This window comes from Cydia splendana, chromosome 24, assembly GCF_910591565.1.
Source record: "Cydia splendana chromosome 24, ilCydSple1.2, whole genome shotgun sequence".
Lineage (NCBI taxonomy): Eukaryota > Metazoa > Arthropoda > Insecta > Lepidoptera > Tortricidae > Cydia > Cydia splendana.
Window position 1 is genome coordinate 9,021,053 of NC_085983.1, and position 22,666 is coordinate 9,043,718.

Genomic DNA, 22,666 nt, shown 5'->3' on the forward strand with positions numbered 1-22,666 from the left:
GCTGAGCTTTAATGAGTATTGCAATTGAATTGAGTTGACACTTTGTTAAGGCGAAGTTCGGAAAGCTTTTAAGCTCGTGCAGAAATTGCTTTAAAAATTGAGAAGCTTTGTATAAATAAGTTCAGACATTTTGACTCGAAAGTTTTTTAATAACAGTAAACATATATAGGACAGGTTATTTTTACACACAAATAAACTAATTCAAAAAAAATTGTTATATTTTATTAGAAAGTATAAAAAAAAAAACGAATTGTGAAATTTTGACATTTATGAACAGACACTTTTACTTGATTTTTGAACGATTTTTTTAAATTGTGAACAATTTTGGTTTTGCATTCACTGTTATATTTTGGGTCAGAAAATTTAGTTCAATAAAGACAAGGAAATATACATACACAGATAAAAGGTAAAACATAGTAAAACACATTGATATAACATTGTTTAATATAATTGTCAGACTACAATAGTGTGAGTTGGATTTGTAAATCTTTTGCCATCATATTTGTTTATTTTTTGAGTTAAACTTATTATACAATGGCCACTTCTGTGCAATTTCACTCTTTGCTGCGCGATGAATTGATTTATGAAGTAAAGATCAGGTCAGAGACACCACACTCAACAGTTGAGGGTCTTAGGAAACAGTTGAGGAATTTGGTAGGTGAGTGTCGGCCAGATGAGATTTTGGATACAGATTTGAACCCGGAGTCAGAATTGAAAGTTATTTCTGATAAATTAAATGATTTGTCATCCTTAGTAGCTAAGTTTGTTCAGTCGAAGGATAGATACTCCGGGAACAGGTCGAAGGCTCTGGGTAGTCATTTGTACTTCAGGCTTCTGCGGGTTCAGGTGGATGAAGATCCGGGGAAGTTGGCTCAGAAGATTCAATTCACAAATAGGCTTGACGCTTTGTTAGCACAGTTGGACAGTATAGGGCAGGCAGGCAGCAGCTCTAGCGACAGTGTGGCAGCAGTGACTCAGGTTTCACAGGCAGTCCCTACTAGGGAGCTGCAAGTTCACTGCTCCGGAGACAAAAATGTGGCTAAATGGGGGGTCAAGTTTAATGGTAACACAGATCCGAGGTCTTTCCTAGAGCGTGTCGATGAACTCAAGTTGGCTTATGGTCTGTCAGATGTGGTTTTGTTTAACTCGGCAGCTCAATTGTTTGTTGATCAGGGTTTGCTTTGGTACAGAGGTATAAAGGAACAAGTTTCTTCTTGGAATGACTTAAAAACCATTTTATTAGATGAGTTTGAGCCTGCAAACTTTGATTTTCGCCTAAGGTGTGAGATTCTTGCAAGAACACAGGGTTTAGAAGAGCCAGTGCACATTTATTTTGCAATTATGTCTTGTCTTTTTGGTCGCTTGAAGAATCCATTGCCGGAGGAGGAAAAGTTGCAGATTTTGATGAATAACATTAGGCCTAGCTTCTCACAACAACTGGCATTAGTAAAGGTTGATTCTATAGCCGAGCTGAAGGATTGTTGTAGGAAATTAGAGCAGGCATCACAGCGTACGCAGTATTTTGTTGAGCCCAACAAGTCTGGTTCGGCTCACACACTTAGTAGTGATTTCGCATATAAAGCCAAGTCCAAGCAGGTGAACGCAGTAGATGTTAGTAGTAGCAAGCGTTCACAAACATTTAGTAGGTCGCCAGCGCAAGCGAAATCGAGTGGGCAACAAAGTAACGCTGTTAGGAACGTCCAACGCTCGTCCACGCAATCCATACATGCACAGAACTCTGCCACGGTTCCTACTTGTTATAAATGCGGTGGCACTGCGCATGATTTTAAGAGATGCAGGGCTAAACCATCTAAAGGCGAGATTATTTGTTATTCATGTGGTACAAAAGATCATATAGCGAGGAATTGTCCGAACCGGCTGTCACAGACAACACAGACAGATCGTAAACGTCAAAGTCAAAGCGCGGAAATACGTTCCGTTTCACAGACAAAAAACGAATAGGGCCGAATTGTAGCAATATTTTTCCGGATAAATTGAGTGCTTCAATGAAAAAATTCTTAAGTTATAATTCGATTGCTACGATTCTCTTCGCACCTAGGGAAGGTGACATTCGGCCATATTTGAAACTTAAGGTGTGTAATTTTGACGTTTACGGTTTGGCGGACTCAGGAGCCGCCGTTTCAATTTTGGGACGGCAGTCTTATAAAGATTTTATTAAGTTTGGATTTGAGCTCCAACGAATGGAGTCTAATACATGTAGCGTTGCAAATGGCGTCGTAGTCCAGTCACTGGGGTACATTTTTGTTCCGGTAACATTCAAAAATGTTACAAAGGTTATTCAGTTTTATGTTGTGCCCAGTATTGTCTCGGACGTTATTTTAGGCGTGGATTTCTGGCGCGCATTTAATTTAGCGCCAGAATTATTTGACAGCATCGACTACATAGAAAGACCAAACAATTATTTAAGTTTGTCCAGTATTTCAGTAAATCCGGTGAATACCATTCAGGCATACGACAATTTAACTTCAGCACAACAAGAACTAGCCGACTCAGTGGTAGGGAAGTTCAAGGATATCTCGTTCGAGGAAAAAGGATTAGGTAGGACGTCGTTAGTCGAACACGTAATTGACACTGGCGATGCCCAGCCTATTAGAACGCGACAGTATCCGCTCTCTCCTGAGAAGCGTGCAGCTTTAAGTTCCGAATTAGACAGGATGTTGAAGTTAGATGTTGTTACTCCGTGCGAAAGTCCCTGGAACAACCCGGCACTTTTAGTGAAGAAGCCAAATGGGGACTGGCGGTTTTGCTTAGACTGTAGGAAACTAAATGCAGTATCAAAGGGCGACTCGTATTCCATGCCATACATTCCGCAAATTTTAGATAGCTTAAAGGAAGCACGGTACCTGTCGACCATTGATTTGAGCTCGTCGTTTTGGCAAATACCGCTAAATGAAAGTTCGCAGGAGAAAACTAGTTTCTGTGTCCCTGGTCGTGGGTTATTTAAATTTAAAGTCATGCCTTTTGGGTTGTGTGGCGCGAGTGCGCGACAACAACGGCTCATGGATAAACTCATTGACCACAACATAACCAGTGACATAGAGAATGGTATGGTGTTCTGTTACGTGGACGATATTGTCATATGTTCGTCAGATTTTCAGACACATTTGCTTCTTTTGAACCGTGTGTTGGAAAAGTTGAAAATGGCTAATTTAACGATAAATTTCGGCAAGTCAAAGTTCTTTAGACAGTCCATTAAGTACTTGGGTCATGTCGTTGATGAATTAGGTTTAAGAACTGACCCAGAGAAGGTTTCAGCCGTTTTGAACTTTCCCATACCCACGACTTCTCGTGAAGTAAAGACGTTTTTGGGCATGTGCTCTTGGCACCGTCGGTTTATAAGGAACTTCGCAAGTATAGCAGCGCCTTTAAATAAATTAACTTCAAAGGGGAAGAACGCCCCGGCTTTTAAATGGTCTGTTGAGGCCGATAACGCTTTCAACACCTTGAAGAATGCATTAGTGACAGCTCCGATTCTGGCGGTTCCAGACTTTAGCAAAGTGTTCTCGGTACACGCTGATGCATCTTCATATGGCGTAGGTGGCATGCTCTCACAGACTATTGATGGCCAGGAGCATCCTATTGCGTACGTTAGTCGTTCTCTGAACAAGTGTGAACGGAATTACAGCGCGACGGAAAGAGAGGCTCTTGCGGTTTTGTTTTCGGTTGAGAAGTTCCAAGCATATTTAGGCTCGCGTCGGTTTAAGGTGATTACGGATCACGCGTCACTAAAGTGGTTCATGAACCTGGAAAATCCATCGGGCAGGTTGGCACGTTGGGGTTGCAGACTGTCTCAATTTGATTTTGATATTGAGCACAGGAAGGGCTCCGACAATGTCGTACCTGATGCGCTGTCCAGGCTCATGAAGGTTGACGCCGTGGACCAAGTGAATCCTAACGACGTGACTGACGAATGGTATGACAGGACGTTTAAAGGTTGTGAAACTTTGCCGGCCAATTTCCCAAACTATAGTATTAGGGGAGGGAAATTGTACCGGTTGAGTAAAAACAAGTATAATCTTTTGCGAGAGTTTGACTGGAAGGAGGTAGTGCGTAAGGGTGATAGGAACGCTGTTTTACACGCGAATCATTGCGAACCAACCGCGGCACATTTTGGAGTATTTAAAACTCATAGGCGGTTGTCGTTGACATACTATTGGCCAGGGATGTACAAAGACGTTGTCGATTTCGTGAAGGCTTGCGATACCTGTGCAGCCTATAAGCATTCACAGAAAGCGACTCCAGGTCTGATGGGACAGCCAAAAGTATGTGATCGACCGATGTTAGCGTTAAGTATTGATTTGGTAGGTCACCTTCCGCGCTCTCGTGCAGGATTTACGTTTTTGTTTGTGGTTACGTGTTGCTTTTCAAAGTATACGCTTCTTTTTCCGCTTCGCCGCGCAACCAGCGCGTTGGTGGCGAAGACTTTTGAGCACCATGTCATTTTGAAGCACGGTGTACCTGAAACCGTAATTACTGATAACGGAGTTCAGTTTACGGGATCGGAATTTAGACAGTTGATGAAGCGTTATAACGTACCTAAAGTTTTTTACGGACCTCGATATACTCCACAGGTAAACCTGGTTGAGCGATACAATAAAACGGTCATGACAGCTGTAGCTTCGTACGTAAAGGAGAACCATAGGACTTGGGACGAAAAATTGCACCAAATTCAGTTTGCAATAAACAGTGCAGTGAATGAAACAACAAATGAGTCTCCTTTCTTTTTAGTTCATGCTAGAGAGCCAGTTATAAATGGGTCGTTTTATAAGGACACAGATAGGGATTACGAGCCGGGTGCACCTAGGGAGGAATATGCGGGTAATTTCGGGATTTTAAAGGATATTTTTCATCAGGTTAGGTTACGTTTATTGAGAGCACACGAAACAAATGCTAGGAATTATAATTTGAGAAGACGTCCAGAACAATTTGCAGTAGGCGATTTAGTATGGAAACGTAATTATGTGCAGAGTGACGCACAAAATTTCAGGATGGCGAAACTCGCCCCGAAATATGTTAAGTGTAGAGTAAAGGCAGTGTTGTCGCCTTTAGTCTACGAGTTAGAGACGGAAGATGGTCACTGTATAGGATCATGGCACATTAAAGACCTGAAAGGGAAGGTAGCAGCTTCTGGTTTGGTGAACGGTGGACGTGCGGCTCGCGTACAGGGTACTGCTCGCCGCGCCACCATCGTTGACTGAACAGGGTGAACGGTGGACGTGCGGCCCGCGTACAGGGTACTGCTCGCCGCGCCGCCACCGTTGACTGAACAATAGAGCTCATACAGGTTTTTGTGGTTGTAGTTTAGCAACAGTGTTAAATATTGCAAAGTCATATCTAATCACCAATTGTCAGAGACGTGGCGAACAGGTATAACTGTTTCACCACACAGTATGAACGTGGAAGGATGCTACGAACTGAAAGGGATGAATGTATGGAGCGGCGCAACCATAGCTCAATTAACGTCAAGAGCGTTGTCTTTAATGTGGGATTATTTTTTCCTGTCGTGCGAGGTCACGCAGAAATTTGGGTGTTATGGTGCTGATGGTTTTAGCCAACACGTGGCGGATGCCGTGCATGTGTGGATTGGCGTTGTTTTTTTTGGTGTGAGAAGGAGAGGCTTTATTTTGTGAGGTATCGCAGGGCGCGCACTGCATACCGCGGACGTTGTTTTTCGGTTTGGTTATGTAGTCCGTTTATTTTTTTCTCTCAGCACACGTTCTCAGGCACATAACACATAATTATAATTTAGCTAACTAGCGGTTAGTAATTTTGGATATTTTGAATTTAGTTTGGAATGCAAATTTCGTTATTTAGCTACTCTAGTTTATATTAGTAAACTTAGTAGTAGGAATTGTTTGATTTTAATTTTGCCCGGTCTAGCGGAGAAATATTTTGAGTATGCTGAACATCGGTCCTGGCAGTTGGTTTGGTTTTGCCAGCGCAACTGGATAAAGTTGTGCTGGTAGAACCAAGGGATGGTTTACTGGATAGTTGGATATTGCGATGTGGATTTTTCCGGCTGTGCGGATACCACATTTTTTTTTTGTATTTAGGTTGTGTGGGTTCGAGATAAAAAAAATTCAAAATTTATTGGTTTATTGGTTTTGGTATGTGGAGTTGTGTGGTTTACTTTGGCTTTTCTGTTGGATAGCAATCTCGATCCTGCGGCAATCACTTCGGTGGTGGTTTTGTTTTGGGTTCTCCCATACTAAGTATGGTTGAGGTTGTTCTGTTTGTTTTTTTTTCGTTTCTTGTGACACATGATTTAGATTTAGATAGTCGCTGAGGACAGCGAGCGTTTTACCCTTGGTAAAACGCAACAGCGGGGAGAGGGGTATTGTGACACGGCACTTTGTATGGTTAGCTCAGTTTAACGTTTTTAGGATTGTCTCGAATATAGTGTAGTTTTGTTCTATGGCAAGGAAGTCTTTGATATAGCAACAATATACATGACGGGCATTCAGCCAATAGGAAACAAATTGAAGCTGATGGTGTTGCTACTTCAAATTAAATCCTAAATTTATGGAATAATATTAATAAATATTTAAATCAAAAACTTAATTTATAAATACAAAATAGGTTGAAATATATTCAAATAATTGAATATGATTTATTTCTTTGGGTTATACTTGCATATAAAATTATTCCATGAATTTCATTAGTTACTGTTATTTTGATTGTGTCATCCCAGGGACAGAATGGTTTGAGATCATTTCCTGGCTGGTTTTCGCCCTGGATGGGCATCTTTTATACATAGAACAGTGAAGCGAAGTACATCATGCTCTGGTAGCATCGATCAGAGGCTTGGTTATGCAGTAGCCGCTGCATCCATGAGCTAGGGAGCTCATGCTGTTGTTATTTTGCCACAAACAGTAAGTAGAATATGATAATATATAGATGTCCTCGGGTGCAACTCCTTGTTGAACCTTTGTTTGACCATTTCGCTTTGTTTCCAGTCTGCTGGTAAAACAATGTTGGTGGGAGGGAATATCAGAGCTGTGAGATGAGTCCACTCTAGGAATTTCCAGCTGGTGAGAAACTTAGATCATATAATGTCTCTTAGGTTAGCAGAGCACATGCTTCTAGTTATTAATCTTGAATTGTTTCTTTCAGCTGATTGGGGTTTTTTCGTTTTTATGTTACTACGTATGTGAAATCAGTTCGCATATCAGAGTATGGAAGTCTGTCCATATTCCTAAAACTTCAAGTGTGTCTGGTGAGCAGTTCGCCATAAGAATTTCGCTCTTCTGCTGGATGGAGGTGACGTCACCTTCAAACTGAGACCTTAGTCCTTCGGCGTTGCTCTGCGGTGTCGGGTCAGATTCCCGCTGCAGCAAATCAGCTCCGGCACAGCGGAGGATCACACGTCGGGCTTGAACTGGTGGAACATTGTTATGAGGTTGGTGTACGCTTTCCTTCCGTCCTAGAAGCATTTCAAAATTTAAAGTTAAAGAATTTAGTAGAATCATATGTGATGGCAAATGATAATTTAGGGACTAACAAATTTAGATAGGTCTGCTTGTAAATCATTTTAGAACCATTTCTGGCACGACCCAGCTCTGTCGTCTGACATTATTAAAATAAGGTGCTTATGCTAGCTTAATGATTTACATGTAGAATAACTGCCCATGTTCGAATTAGTAATAAATGATGTGTCACAAAAACTAACTTTCATTCATGTCCTTTATTGCCCTGAATAGTTGATGGAAATAAGTTTAGCACCTGCTTGAGCTTTTGGTAAGATTTAGTTTTTATTTAATTTAGTAACTTTAATTGTCCGTGAGTTTCCTCAGGGAAAGCCCACAGCCGGGCTAGGAATATTTACGTGACAATAGCATCGTTCGCAGACGTTTCTGCTTGTTAAAAATTAAAATATGTAATATGTAATAGTATGGGTAGCACATCGTATCTGGCGAATTTCCAATATGACTTGGAACTCCGGTAGCCGTTTAAGAAGTGTAACACTCTTGCGGTAGATGTCGCTAAGGTCCCCTTGACCTATAATATGGTGGAAAGATTTGCTGGCTATGGATGAGGTCTTGGTGGCTCAGATGGCAGAGCGCTGGAGTATCGATCCAGATGCCGTGAGTTCAAGTTTCAACCAAGACAGTAATTTTTCCACTTTTAAATTTATTCTAAGCTTAATAGCATCGTTCGCAGACGTTTCTGCTTGTTAAAAATTAAAAAAGAATTCTATTTTGCTAATTGTGGTGGTTGAATGAATGAATGATTTATTCACTTGAATACATATACATGTTTTAGATCAGAAAGGTTGATATTTATTTATATGATATTCAGAGAGTCCAGAAGACCCGGCCATGGTGTGCGTGATCTGCTACGAGCCGGTGCCGGCGTACCCGAGCACGCAGACCTTCTGGCCGCCGTGCTGCGGCCGCGACGCCTGGCTGCACCGGACCTGTCTCCAGGTCTGTCTTCCTCGTGTTATATTCAGAGAGTCCAGAAGACCCGGCCATGGTGTGCGTGATCTGCTACGAGCCCGTGCCGGCGTACCCGAGCACGCAGACCTTCTGGCCGCCGTGCTGCGGCCGCGACGCCTGGCTGCACCGGACCTGTCTCCAGGTCTGTCTTCCTCGCGTTATCCCGGCAGTTTTGCCTCGACTCATACTACCCTAAGCTAAAAAGTGGTATTTGCATTAAATTTTCATTGAAAATACGTCCTTTTAGCTTAAGAGGGCAGCATGGGAGCCTGGGATCCGCTTGACACGTAATCCCCAGAATTGGCGTAGGCACTAGTTTTTTCAAAAGCGACTGCCATCTGACCTTCCAACCCAGAGGGTAAACTAGGCCTTATTGGGATTAAATTAGTCCGGTTTCCTCACGATGCTTTCCTTCACCGGAAAACGACTGGTAAATATCAGATGATATTTCGTACATAAGTTCCGTAAAACTCATTGGTACGAGCCGGGGTCCAGGTCTGTCTGTGTTACTATAAGCTGTTATGGCCAGGCCTGACTCCGCAGAATCTATACATAGAGCTAAAAATAAAACTAGTATTGATTAATACACTGCGCTTATCTTATTGATTGTGGTTTGTGCGAGCAATCGAGAAGTTTCGAGAGCTAAGAAAGAGGTGCTTTTGTTGTTTGATTTAGGTTTTTAGGGTTCCGTACCCAAAGGGTAAAACGGGACCCTATTACTAAGACTTCGCTGTCCGTCCGTCTGTCTGTCACCAGGCTGTATCTCACGAACCGTGATAGATAGATTAGATAGATTTTCACAGATGATGTATTTCTGTTGCCGCTATAACAACAAATACTAAAAACAGAATATAATAAAGATTTAAATTGGGCTCCCATACAACAAACGTGATTTTTGACCAAAGTTAAGCAACGTCGGGCGTGGTCAGTACTTGGATGGGTGACCGTTTTTTTTTTGCATTTTTTTTCCGTTTTTTTTGCATTATGGTACGGAACCCTTGGTGCGCGAGTCCGACTCGCACTTGCCCGGTTTTTGACCAAAGTTAAGCAACGTCGGGAGTGGTCAGTACTTGGATGGGTGACCGTTTTTTTTTTTCGTTTTTTTTTTGCATTATGGTACGGAACCCTTCGTGCGCGAGTCTGACTCGCACTTGCCCGGTTTTTTACTAATAAAAACATTATAACAAACCAACATCAAGATATCTAAGACAGACTGAGATACAAATTTAAAAAATCTGCATAAATACTATTCGTACTCGTGTTCATTGCAATGTTCGCAATCCCGCCTATCATTTATTCGCCAAGGGACACGGGCTGTGGTAGGTTGCTCCTGCGGACGCGAGTAAAATATCGCTTGCCCAATATTACAGGGTTCTATGTTACATTTTCAAGATAGTTGAAATTCGACTTAATGTCACTATGACAATGTTCAAATTTCAGTTAGATAAAAGTGAAACATAGAACCCTGTAATATTGGGGCAGCGATCTGTCCTCCCTATAAGGTCTATAAGTATTTTAAAAAAACGAAAATACTCCCAAAGTTACTTGTTTCTTATCTATATGCTATCAAAAACGCTATATTTCATGATCAAAATCTGTCAAATTACCCGCTATGATATTTTTTCACTAAAATCTTGTGAAGAGTAGAGTCTGGGCGGAAAAAGAAGAGTCGTGGAATGTATTGGGCCACATACATTCCATGACTCTTCTCTTTCCGCAGACTATAATGATTTAAAATTTTTCAGCGGATGGCTCTAAGCGCGGGCATGCACTACCTGAAGTGCCCGCTGTGCAACGACAAGGACAACTTCTATGATGCTGTGTGCGATCAGGGCTACTATCTGCCGGACCGGTGAGTCTTGGATTATTGTGTATTGGGTAATATTTTCAGCGGATGGCTCTAAGCGCGGGCATGCACTACCTGAAGTGTCCGCTGTGCAACGACAAGGACAACTTCTATGATGCTGTGTGCGATCAGGGCTACTATCTGCCGGACCGGTGAGTCTTGGATTATTGGGTATTGGGTAATATTTTCAGCGGATGGCTCTAAGCGCGGGCATGCACTACCTGAAGTGCCCGCTGTGCAACGACAAGGACAACTTCTATGATGCTGTGTGCGATCAGGGCTACTATCTGCCGGACCGGTGAGTCTTGGATTATTGGGTATATAGCGTAGCGGGTTACTTTAAAGTTGTTAAAGTAATAGTTATACTGTAGAGATGGGCCGAATATGGACGTTGCCGAATATTCGGTTCAGATCATACCGAATACGAATATTCGGTTAGGCTAAAACTGCCTAAAACGCTGAAAACAAGTTCATACAGGTCCGCGATCTGCACTCCGCACGTTTTGACCCTTCCCCTCTGGACCAGCCGGAAATGTTTATGAAAAGACATGGAACCGTCCCATGCCTGGCCGCGAAGTGCACCTGTGTTAGCTAGCGGACGCCCTTAAAATAGTTATTTACGATACAAGTGCGGAAAAGAGGAAATTTGCCAGTTGCGATTTACCTATTCGCACGTGTATCGCAACTCGTGTCGATTTAAAACACTCCCTTCGGTCGTGTTTTAATTTATCGCCACTCGTTTCGAATTTCCTCTTTTCCGCACTTGTATCGTAAATAACTATTTTATTATTCGGTAAATATTCGACAGTTCGAACCGAACTATTCGGCCTAATACGAACATTGAAAAATATGCCGAATACCGAATAATTACCGAATATTCGGCCCATCTCTAGTTATAGTAATTGAGATACACAGGTTAAACGCTTAATTGTATATTTCACAAAAACAATATTTTTGACTGCAGCGATGCAGCTTGGGAGTTGGAGCAGAATGCATTCGCGGAGATATACACCCGGGACGCGTCGTGCGCCGCCGCCGAGTGCCTGTGCCCCTTCGGCCGGAGCCATGACGAGCTTGGGTAAGGAAACAAAACAACGGGTTGCACTCCGGGAGTGCCGACAGAAAATGACTAGTCCAAAATGTCTGCAGCACTATGTATAATTGACCCATCCTCCTTTCCATTTAAAAACTTTAGTTCCGAAATTGCTGGCCAGTGAGCTTTGTAGCGTTAAGAGCCCTTATTCCTTAGAGCGTTCACCGATTTAGCGAAATAACACTCGATAGATGGCGCTGGCGCTCGGTACGCGAGCGCCGGCAAAGCTATGCGCGTTTCAACGCAGACGAGAATAATTTTGATACTTTTCAATTTAATTGCAAGTTAATTTATTTTAACGTTATATTGACACTCTTTATTTTATTTTATAAGCATAGTAGTCGTCAATAGAATGTATATGTATGTTATATATAACCAACGACAAGTAAATAATAATGATTTTTTTACCTCTGTCATGGAATTATAGTGACAAGTTCGTCCATGAAGTCAAGTCACATATTCAAGTCAGTTCACCAAGGAAGTTGAATAATAAAATGTTTAAAAATAAAGTAATTTTAAATATTAGTAAATATCTGTATATATATTAACAGTTAATTCGAGAGTATTAACGATTACTGAACCCTCTGAAGTTCGATTTGATGTTTTATAAAACAGAAGTATCTCCGTTTTTATTTAGAACGAAGTTGATTTATAAGGTTTACTTGAGCAAATGAAGCTTTATTTGTAAGTATCATCATATATATAAAATTGAAAAACCAGAAAACGGTTTAAAAAACGAGGGAATAAGCAAGATGGCGCCTTCTAAAAAAGTTTTTGACACGTTTCTCGAATACGACGCACGTATGCTAAGAAAAACTGTTCCAATCTATTATCTAAATATGAGAATAGAACTAGAGCATAAAATTTATCGCTTTCGATGCGTATTTAATTTACAATAACCAAATAAAATTTTCATAACTTTATTTTACGACGATCGGCCATCTCTCGGCAACTCTCGGTTGTTTTCGTTTCGGGGGTGCTACAGACTAGACCAAATTATTCGCAAGTTAAAGTAACCCAAATTATCTTTGCCATGTTGGTATACAGTTATTTCGGCGTTTTATTACACGGAGTAAAATAAAAAGCTGTTAACATCAACCTTAGTGTATAGCCCATACGAGTGACTTATGCCATATATGGCTTATCAATCAAATTAATATTATCATATTATTTATAATTTGTATTTTGTTGTTTTAAATTTATTTTGAGTTATATTATTCGGAGTCAATCTGAATTCACAGTCGATCAAAAAGAAATTCGACTTCGGCAAACATTGCCTTTTGTCCGGGGAACGGGCTGCCGAGATGGGCCAGAAATACACACTGGATAGTAGGTTATAATGTAGGTAGATAAAGTGCATGTTCAGATATTTTTGTGCGACCTGATAAATAAAATAAATAAATAAAATAAAATAAGGCGGAAATTAATCAAATGAACGCTTTTGCAACTACGTAGGCTTATAATTTTTTTTTTGTTGAAGCAAGTTTAAAATAAATACCTACCTAGATAAAAAATACCATCTTGCCTTTTCGTAATGAAAAATTTGCGAATTATTTAAGTTATCCAAATAACGGCTACAAATAAGAAATCCCTATTACAGTTATAAACCCTGGCAGGGTTGAATACATAATAATGTCGGTATTTAACTAAACTTAAGACAAACTTTTATATCATTTACGCGAGCGAAGCTGCGGGCCTGTCTAGTGTAAAATAAATTAATATTAATAATAAAAATATCCTCTCCGAATCACTCTTGTTATGAATACTAGTAATATTCGTCATTGTAGTAGTGTTGTAATTATTTTACAAACCATGATAAACGGCAAACTTATACGACCTACCTAATGGTAAGTGAACACCGCAGCCTATGAACGCTTGTAACTATATTAGTGTCACAAGCGCATTGCTGATAGTCTAAGCTTATAAGAATTTATTAATAATTTAGTACATCTATGGAAGCTTTTAAGAACCTTACTCACCAGGAACATAACACTGCATCCATACTAGAGTTTGTTCGGAAAGAGAAGAGTCTTGTAATATATTGGGCCCCATACATTTCACGACTCTTCTCTTTCCGCACAGACTACATATTACACTAGATTTTATATCAGTATAGACTTTTATGATTTAGGAAATAAAACAAAAGGATCAGCATTATTTCGACATTTTTATTTCGATTGTGTACCCACATATTAAGCGGCCATACAAATGTCATTGTAGTCGTACCAAAATATATCGAATGAGATTCTTACCTATTTTTATATTAATTGCACATTTACAAAAATAATAAATTGCACGCACTATTGCGTCGTAAATTTAATCTAACCGTTATTCAATAAGCAAAGAAGATTTTGGGGGGTATCATTAAGTCATAACAAAACAAGTTCCACGCGGGACAACGATAAAAATGTTTACCTTGTTTTATTAAATAACGCATTAATTTATCGGAATGATTAAATAAATTCTCTAGAAAATGATCTTTATAAAAATAGAAAGTTATTCATAATAGGTTGAGGTTGAATGTGTTAATATGTTATTCATATCCAATGTCTTTATTTTATTTTATTCCGCTATGCCGCCACTGAGACACGCGAAAATGTGGCAAATTTCGCCGTTTTTGGAACTTCCTATGCGATTTTGTCAGAAACATCATATTTTGTCATATTTAAGGTACTGTTGTACATTATTTTTTAAAGCTTATATACATTGAAATATATATATATATATATATGTCGGATACCGATAGAAATAAAACACTTAGCTAAATGGTTAAAGAACGTTGGATTCTATAAACTTTCAGAATAATCCTTCAGGTATAAGCCTTCAGGAACGTGGCGAGTTAGGCACGAGGCATGGCTAACGATCACGTCCGATCTCTAGCGCGGTCCGATCAAGAAGAACTACCAGCGGCGGAGCCTCTCTGCTCCCGCCTCAAAGTCAAGTTGGCAAACCTGCTCGACCAGGCTACCAACATAACGACAAAAATGCCACCTCGTACCGAACTTCACGCAATTTAAAACACTTGACGTTCCAAAGCCTTTTACCTGTCATCTTAGTACAACAATGCGCCAATAGATGGCGTTACTCTCTACGCAACTTTATTAATTTCGTTACAACCAAGTAATACGTAGCCAAACAATGCTAATCGACTTTATAAAGGCGTCTAAAATTATGAACTATAACGCTGTAATACGTCCTTCTGGAGTCACGCTCCGACATATATACCCAGTCTTTTAGTCCTATGGATTTCTAGTTTCTAAAAATGACTATTTGAAAATTTACCCTAAAACGAGTCACTTCTTAGAGGCATACTTCTGGTCTTTCGAGGGTCGATAATTTCTGGGAGCAAACATTTTTCATAGAAATTTATTAGTTTTGTTTCCATTTTTGCTGCCCAGAAATTGTCGTCTCTTTGCACTATTTCGGTTTTTAGCGGAAAGTTGGGGCCAGTCCATACAGCAAATAAACATGTTTGTTTATTTGTTATATGCAACTGGCCCTGAATCTGGTAAAACCAGTCATGGTTTTTATTTAAAACCGTGACTCCATTGATCACCTTCCACATATTAATTTTTTTTTGTTTTACGGCCTCGTCGGGGTCAATTCCGTAAGTCGATTTTGGGCATTTTACTTCTATAATGCCATTTTCATACAACCCATCAGGAGTCGCGCCCAAAAAGTAATGTTTTGAGTCAATGTGGAGACCACATTTCTCCACATTGATATGCATCTCCGTTTCAAGCTGCTTAATCGCATCAGCTTCATGTTTTTTACCATGTTGTATAGCCGGAACGTGATCTATAGAGTAACCATACAACATGCTCTTTACTAGGGGCGCTGGACTTATATTAGTGCGTCGCTTACAAACTTTCGCAAAATTGGACGCTGTCAGAATACACCTCCTCAATTCCAACCATAGAGCGCTTTCTGATTGCAGCATCGTTTCACGCTCTATGACATCTCTGTCCTTCAGCTGCTCTTGTAGTGTCGTTAAATACTCCTCCTACAATACACCAAAAACATTATATATTATAAATATAGTACCTTTAAGGGCATCAGTCGCTTAATGACACAAGATGATTAAAAAAATATTTTAGCTATTATAGTATACCTAAATGAAAAACCTGACTAACGTTAACGAAAGTGGACGTCCGCGGGAAATCGCTTTCCATACAAACGTAGTCCTCACTTTCCTATCTGAATATTAACTTTATTGAAAATATTTTGACACAATTCAATGTATATCAATCAAAGCTATATTTATTTGTAAGATTATGTGCGCTCTTAGGTCCTAATTATTATAATAAGCATAAAAACTAGAAAAGTCAAACGAAGGTCGTAAGTATGGTTAATATACAATAGGTACGCGCGAATAATAACGAAATGACATGAATGACGGTAAAATGGTTAACTCACCTTTCTTCTCTCATACTCTTCAGGTACCATGTCAGGCTTTTGACATGATTCGCCATAGTCAGTCGCCTCTTTAGAATCGATTATTCGTTTAGGCTTCCATTCTTTTTTACGGCTATTATTAGCACGTTTCTGCTGTTCCACCTTTTTCGTCAGTTTTGATGGACTTTTCCCAGTCACTGTTTTATGCAGCGTGTAGATGGGCATGCCAGTGTTCAATGCCACTACAGCTGCATAACATCTTAACTCGTATGATTTTTTCAAGGCATAATTGATTCTTTTGCCTCCAACATACTTAGCCACCAGAGAGTTGAATTGCTCTGCACGATTACTATTTAGTCTATACAGAAGACTTTGCGAGAAGCCGGCTAAATATGTCGCGTTTGCCATCAATTTTGCCATTAGTGCCGGTATTTGAGGTACATAATTGTGCTCGAGTTTTTTTTCAGGCAGACAGTAATAATCGTCACAATTCGAGTGGTCCCCAAATATATGACTAGGGCTATTTAAAATATCTCGGCGTAGTTCCTTTATCTTGTCTTCAAATGGTGAATTTTGTGCCATTCTAAACCTGACGGCCTGTTTTATTGCTCTTCTTAAACGATCAATACGATCAGCAGCTTTTAGAAGTTTCCTTTGGGATAACGGTACTGAGGTATCCTTCGATAAGTTTATGTTCTTGCCGTTATAGTTCCGCAACAGATGATTAGAACATTCTATTTTTTGAACATGTATGCCTGGGTAAGGACGACTGTCTACTATATTTTTATATGTACTAGCGTCACCATCCGCTATCAACTGTGAATAAATTAAACCATGTTTTTGCACTGATTCCTTAAACCCTTCAACTATTGCTGTCTGCTCCATGCTAGTAGAAGAGCCTTTGTGGTTAATACTGCATTCATGTTCAGGCGGAGTGGTATTTTTACTGGTAGCTCGTGCACATTTTACACAGTATTTGTTTTTTATGCCAACATGAAGCACTTTCCCAGATTTTATGCCAACAATCGCCCCAACTCCTGAGAGTGCAGAATAATTGCTCCTGTAGGAGCGTTTAGCCCAGCAGGCATCTGCTGTAACCGCTATCATTGGTTTCCCGTTGGGACTTATTTTGTCGGCTTCTTGTGATTCTTGTAGTGCAGCATCTTCCATTGATTTTTCAGCCGCTTCCTTCCACCAACTATGCAGGTGTTCGTGGCACTGTTCATATACCTTTTGGTTTACAGTGGGTAAGTCCATTGATGCAGTAAACTCTTTCAGATTGGATGACCCACAACCCATAAGAATTGTGGCGGAGACTGCGGAGTGATTAACATCGTTTAGATTTCGCTCAGTATCTTCTGTGTGAAGTTTAAATTGAGAATTACACATGCTGCAGCGCAACGAAAAAGTGGATCTAAGCCCAACGGTTTTTTCATTTACTATTTCTATGAAGTTCAACTGACAACCGAATTTGTAGTAGTAGTAGTAGTAGTAGTAGTAAACTCTTTATTGTACAAAAAGACATATTAAAAATAACATACAATTAGTAAGAAGTACAAAGGCGAACTTATCCCTTTGAGGGATCTCTTCCAGTTAACCTTTGAGTAGATGAGAGGAGAAAGTGAAAAGAGGGTGACAAATGCAGCAAAATGTACAACAAGGTACCAGAAAGATAAAGGATATAAATACATACAAAATTTATAGGATAAACATACATATATTACACAAAAAGGAATGGGGAAAATACACTAAAAATTGGAAAGAATTAGAACGATATAAAGCAACTATACAATAGAAATATAGACAAATTAATCAGTCAGATCATCAGATAACCATAGTTTCTTTAACCTCTCCTTGAACGACGCAACCGATTGTGCCTGCCTGAGCGAAACAGGCAGCTCATTCCACAGCTTCACTGGACGCACTGCGAAGGACTTGTTGTATCCTCGAGATTTGTGAGGAGGGATGGCAAGTGATAAATTCGCGCTCGAACGCAGACGGTGGCCACTGCATTCAGCCAGAAATTGAAATTTTTGAGAGAGGTATAAAGGAGAAGAAGGTGTAAAAAGAACATTAAAGAGAAGAGAAAGAGTGTGAAGATCTCTACGGCGGCGGATTGGAAGCCAATTGAGTTTTTGACGGTAGTAAGACACATGATCGTACTTCCGTAGGCCGAAAATGAATCTTATACAGACATTCTGTAAGCGCTCTAACTTGTTCAGGAGTTCTTCTGTCATGTCCAGATTCACAGCGTCGCCGTAGTCGAGTAAAGGCAGTAACAGGGACCGAGCCAGCATGGCTTTGGTATCAAGTGGAAGAAAGTTCTGAAGGCGCCTTAAAGAATGGAGAGATCCAAACAGCTTTTTGCTCAATTCAGTGACATGAGGCGCCCAGGAAAGTGTCTGATCCATGGTGACCCCTAGATTTTTAACAGTGGGTGAGAAAGGAATTGGTATACCATCAAAGAAAATTCTAGGTGCCACCTGCTCAGACAGTATGGAGATGTAATGTGGACTTCCCAAAACGATCGCTTGCGACTTCATGGCGTTGACTTTTAAACCGAAAGATGAAGCCCACAAACGGACGGAATCTAAATCGGCGTTAATTTGGTTTACGAGGGAATCGAAATCATCAAGGTTGGCAGCTGAATAAATTTGCAGATCGTCTGCGTAAAGGTGGTAAGAAGATTTTAATGACTTTGTAATGTTATTTATAAAAATGGAGAAAAGCAATGGAGAGAGAATACCCCCCTGAGGGACGCCAGAAGAAAGTTCACACCAATCAGAAAGATTATCATCAACTCGAACCCTCTGACGCCTCCCAAAGAGGTAGCTGCGAAACCAGGACAATGAAGTGGGTGCAACATTAAAAAGATTTAAAAAGGCTAGAAGAATGTCGAAATCAACTGTATTGAACGCGCTGCTAAAGTCTAAGAGAACCAAAACGGTGATCTTTTTATTTTCTATATTAAAGCGAATGTCGTCGGTGACTTTAACAAGAGCAGTGGTGGTGCTATGCCCAGGGCGGAACCCAGATTGGAAAGGGTTAAAAAGGTTGTGTCTATTGAGATGAGAAGAGAGACGTCTATTAGCAAAGTGTTCAATTATCTTGGAAAGGACTGGTAAGATGGAAATAGGTCGATATTGGGAAAACGAGGAAGGATTAGACACTTTAGGAAGTGGAATTATGTGAGCGTTTTTCCAGCATGAGGGAAAGACACCAGAGGAGAAAGAAACATTTATTATATGCGACAGTACAGGAGCAATTGAGTCCGCCACGAGCATAAGCATATCCAAGCTCAGATTATCATCACCGACGGCTTTAGTTTTAATAGACTTGAGAATTGAGATAACTTCTTGCGAGGTAATGGGACCAAAATCAAAAAGAGAAATATCTGGGAGTGGAGAATTGGCTAATAGGGCCAAAGAACTTTGCTTGACGGTCGGATCAAGGCAAACAGGGGAGGCACTGAAATATTGATTAAGAGCGTTAAGATCTAGAGTCCCAATAGCATTGGGTTTGGGCTTGCCAACACCAAGTGATTTTAAAAAACTCCAAAGTTTAGTGGGAGGACATTCGTCAATAGAACGATGTATGTATTTGCGCCTAGCGTCCCTGCAAGCCCTATTACAGCGGTTACGAAGCGATGTGTAAGTTCGGTGATTACGTTCCGAGGGGTCGTGTCTTAGTCTTATACGAGCTCTGTTCCTTTTCTTCATTAGATCCCTAATGTCTGAAGTAAGCCACGGGGCAGGAAAGTGTTTGACACGTGTGGGTTTTAAAGGAGCATGCCTGTCAAAAACCGCAAGCAATACGCTGTTAAAAGTCTCTAACTTCTGGTCAACATCAGCTGCAGCATCTAACAAGTCCCTCCAACACACACTGCTTAAGTCGGCAATGAGCGCTTGTTGATCAATATCTGCAAGATTACGTCTCATAATAATTTTATGACGTCTTTTGGGGGAGCGAATTTTGAAGGAGGCGAAAATTAAGTCATGGTTCGAGAAAGCAGATGCATTGAATTGGCCGTGATGTGATACATGCCCAGGAGAAGAAGTAAGGATTAAATCGAGTAGAGAGGGGGGACCATTATGCGCAAAATGTGTGGGACTAAGTGGTAGAATATGAATATTGAGAGAGGAAGCGAGGGACTGAAGCCTTATTGACCGATGGTCATTTTTAACAAGGCAAGTGTTAAAGTCACCCATTATTATAAGATGCTCAAACTGCGGGGCAAGATTAAACAAAGTGTTTTCGAAAGTGTCAAAGTAGTTAACGTTAGAGGAAGGGCTGTAAAACACACCCAGAAGGACTTTAGTGTGATGTAGTGAGACATCGAGAAATAAATACTCAGGAGAATTGGAATAAACTGTGGGAGACTGAGCAGCGATCTGGCAAGAAATTTCACTTTTTAAATAAATTTGCTGCTGTGTTTGGAGATCTCAATTAATTGGTCTATAAAATACTGCATTTTAACCACTCGTCTCCCTTCAACTATGGTTGGGGTTTCTGATTTCGTCATATCCTATAAAGCAAAATATTTAAATATAGTAAGCAAATGAAATTAAATATCATAAAATCATTTATAGATTAAAAACGACATATTTACCTCTTCGATTGTCAAATCGAATTCAACATCTGAATCTACCTCACTGCCGTTTTCGTATGTGGCATCGATTTCAGAATCTACAAATAATGATTCAATGTGTGATTGGATCTGCAAAATAAATAAAGCAGTTAATTGTGATTCGAACATGATTGATAAAAACATTAATAAAGACGCCTCAAACATGAATATATTATGTCAACGACCAGCATTTTAGTTACTAACTGAATCGTTTGTAGCGCTGATGTCCATCTTGGTAGCTACATCATTTGCAGACGACTGCTCAGATGCCAACGACTGTTTAGGCATTGGAGTCGTTAAATCCACATGACAGGGAGTTTCGTGACTATTACTGTAATTGAAATATTTAGAAATTATTATCAGGTTCCAGCACTTATAATGTGTCTCTATGTAATAAAGCTAATGATTCCAAACACACTTACATTTTCATTTGTTTCTTTTTTTTTATCATAGCTGCGACAGATTTGCGTTTCACTTTTCCAAAAGTTTGATTTTTACGTTTTCTGCCCATAGCCAAATGCTTACGTTCTATTCTGAGAAAATCGACCTAAAAATAAAGAAATCATACAGTAATTACTAAATTTCCTTACAGATATAGTGCATAATTGTTTTCCTTCGTATTTTCACGGAAACGAACGAACGTGTCTTGCTAATTCAGTCAGTCAGAAAATACGAAGGAAAACAACTATGCACTACATCTGTACTCAACTACCAAATCTATAGAGCCCAAACGCGATGGAGTTATGATGAGTAGATTAGGAGTTCTGGTGACCAACTTCTGACTCCATCTTGAGACCCTGGATCTCATCTAGATCGACAGTGCTCGTCGGGGCAAATCTATTGAGCCCAAACGCGATGGAGTTATGATGATTAGGAGTTCTGGTGACCAACTCCTGACTCCATCATGAGACCCTGGATTTCATCTAGATCGATAGTGCTCGTCGGGGCAAATCTATTGAGCCCGAACACGATGGAGTTATGATGAGTAGATTAGGAGTTCTGGTGCACAAATCTTGACTCCATCATCAGACCCTAGATCTCATGTAGATCGATTGTGCTCGTTGGGGCAAATCTATTGAATCCAAACACGATGGAGTTATGATGAGTAGATTAGGAATTCTGGTGACCAACTCCTGACTCCATCATGAGACCCTGGATCTCATCTAGATCGATAGTGCTCGTTGGGGCAAATCTATTGAGCCCAAACATGATGGAGTTATGATGAGTAGATTAGGAGTTCTGGTGACCAACTCCTGACTCCATCATGAGACCCTGGATCTCATCTAGATCGATAGTGCTCGTCACGGCAAATCTATTGAGCCCAAACACGATGGAGTTAAGATGAATAGATTAGGAGTTCTGGTGACCAACTCCTGACTCCATCATGAGACCCTGGACCTACCTTATCTGTACCGATGGTGCACGTCGGAGCCAATCTATTTAGCCCAAACACGATGGAGTTACGATGAGCAGATTAGGAGTTCTGGTGACCAACTCCTGACACCATCATGGGAACCTGTACATCGTCCAGGTCGTCCAGGTATAATAATAATGCAAACTCTAACCATAATTTAAGTAACACTGAAAATCTATCATATAAGCGAGAGTCGGTTGTTAAAATTAAATATGGTGTAAAAAATGTACTTACTTGGATCAAGATTTTCTAATCGCAGTATACAGCACTTCTCGGAACTCTCCGATGTTTACAAACGCAACGAATGCCTGACGATTGAGCACAGGTCCGTCCCCTAAGCGCGCTCGGCGGAGAATGAGCGCGCGGCGTCGGCGCGGCGTGATTTATACGTCTTTTAAAAAAATAAATATTCACGGCAAGGTCGGTCCTATAGTTATGGTTTTTTTTTTATGGGTTAACATAAAGTTACAGTTTGATATAATACTATTTTCGGGGCAAAAAATAAGTCCAATTTTCGATAAAAAAATTTACTGTAACCCTGTTTTCACCAAAAAAATTAAGAAAACTCGGAGGGTTATTTATCATGTTTTTTAAATGAATCTTCGATTTTTAAGCAATTCAGCCTCTCATTCAAGATATGGTGAATTGAATTGTAATCATTCATGTACCCAATGATTCTTGTTTGCTGCAAAATTGAGAACCAAAACGACCCTTCTCACTGCAAATTTTGAAAAAGACTCAGGAAAACTCATTTATTTTAGGTTTAAAAAGATAAAATGAAAATTTAAACATATTCAGCCCGTAGTTTAAGAAATGATTAGTTATGTACATT

General features: G+C 40.1%; 1 protein-coding gene across 1 annotated transcript in view; it reads left to right on the top strand.

The window, feature by feature from the left end:
- Positions 1 to 22,666, top strand: part of LOC134802490 (uncharacterized) — a 45,474-nt gene that overhangs the window by 6,659 nt on the left and 16,149 nt on the right. Inside the window, exons 5-7 of the mRNA XM_063775169.1 lie at positions 8,320 to 8,447; positions 10,205 to 10,311; positions 11,270 to 11,383. Coding sequence (XP_063631239.1) covers positions 8,320 to 8,447; positions 10,205 to 10,311; positions 11,270 to 11,383 — 349 coding nt within the window. The remainder of the gene's footprint in view (positions 1 to 8,319; positions 8,448 to 10,204; positions 10,312 to 11,269; positions 11,384 to 22,666) is intronic.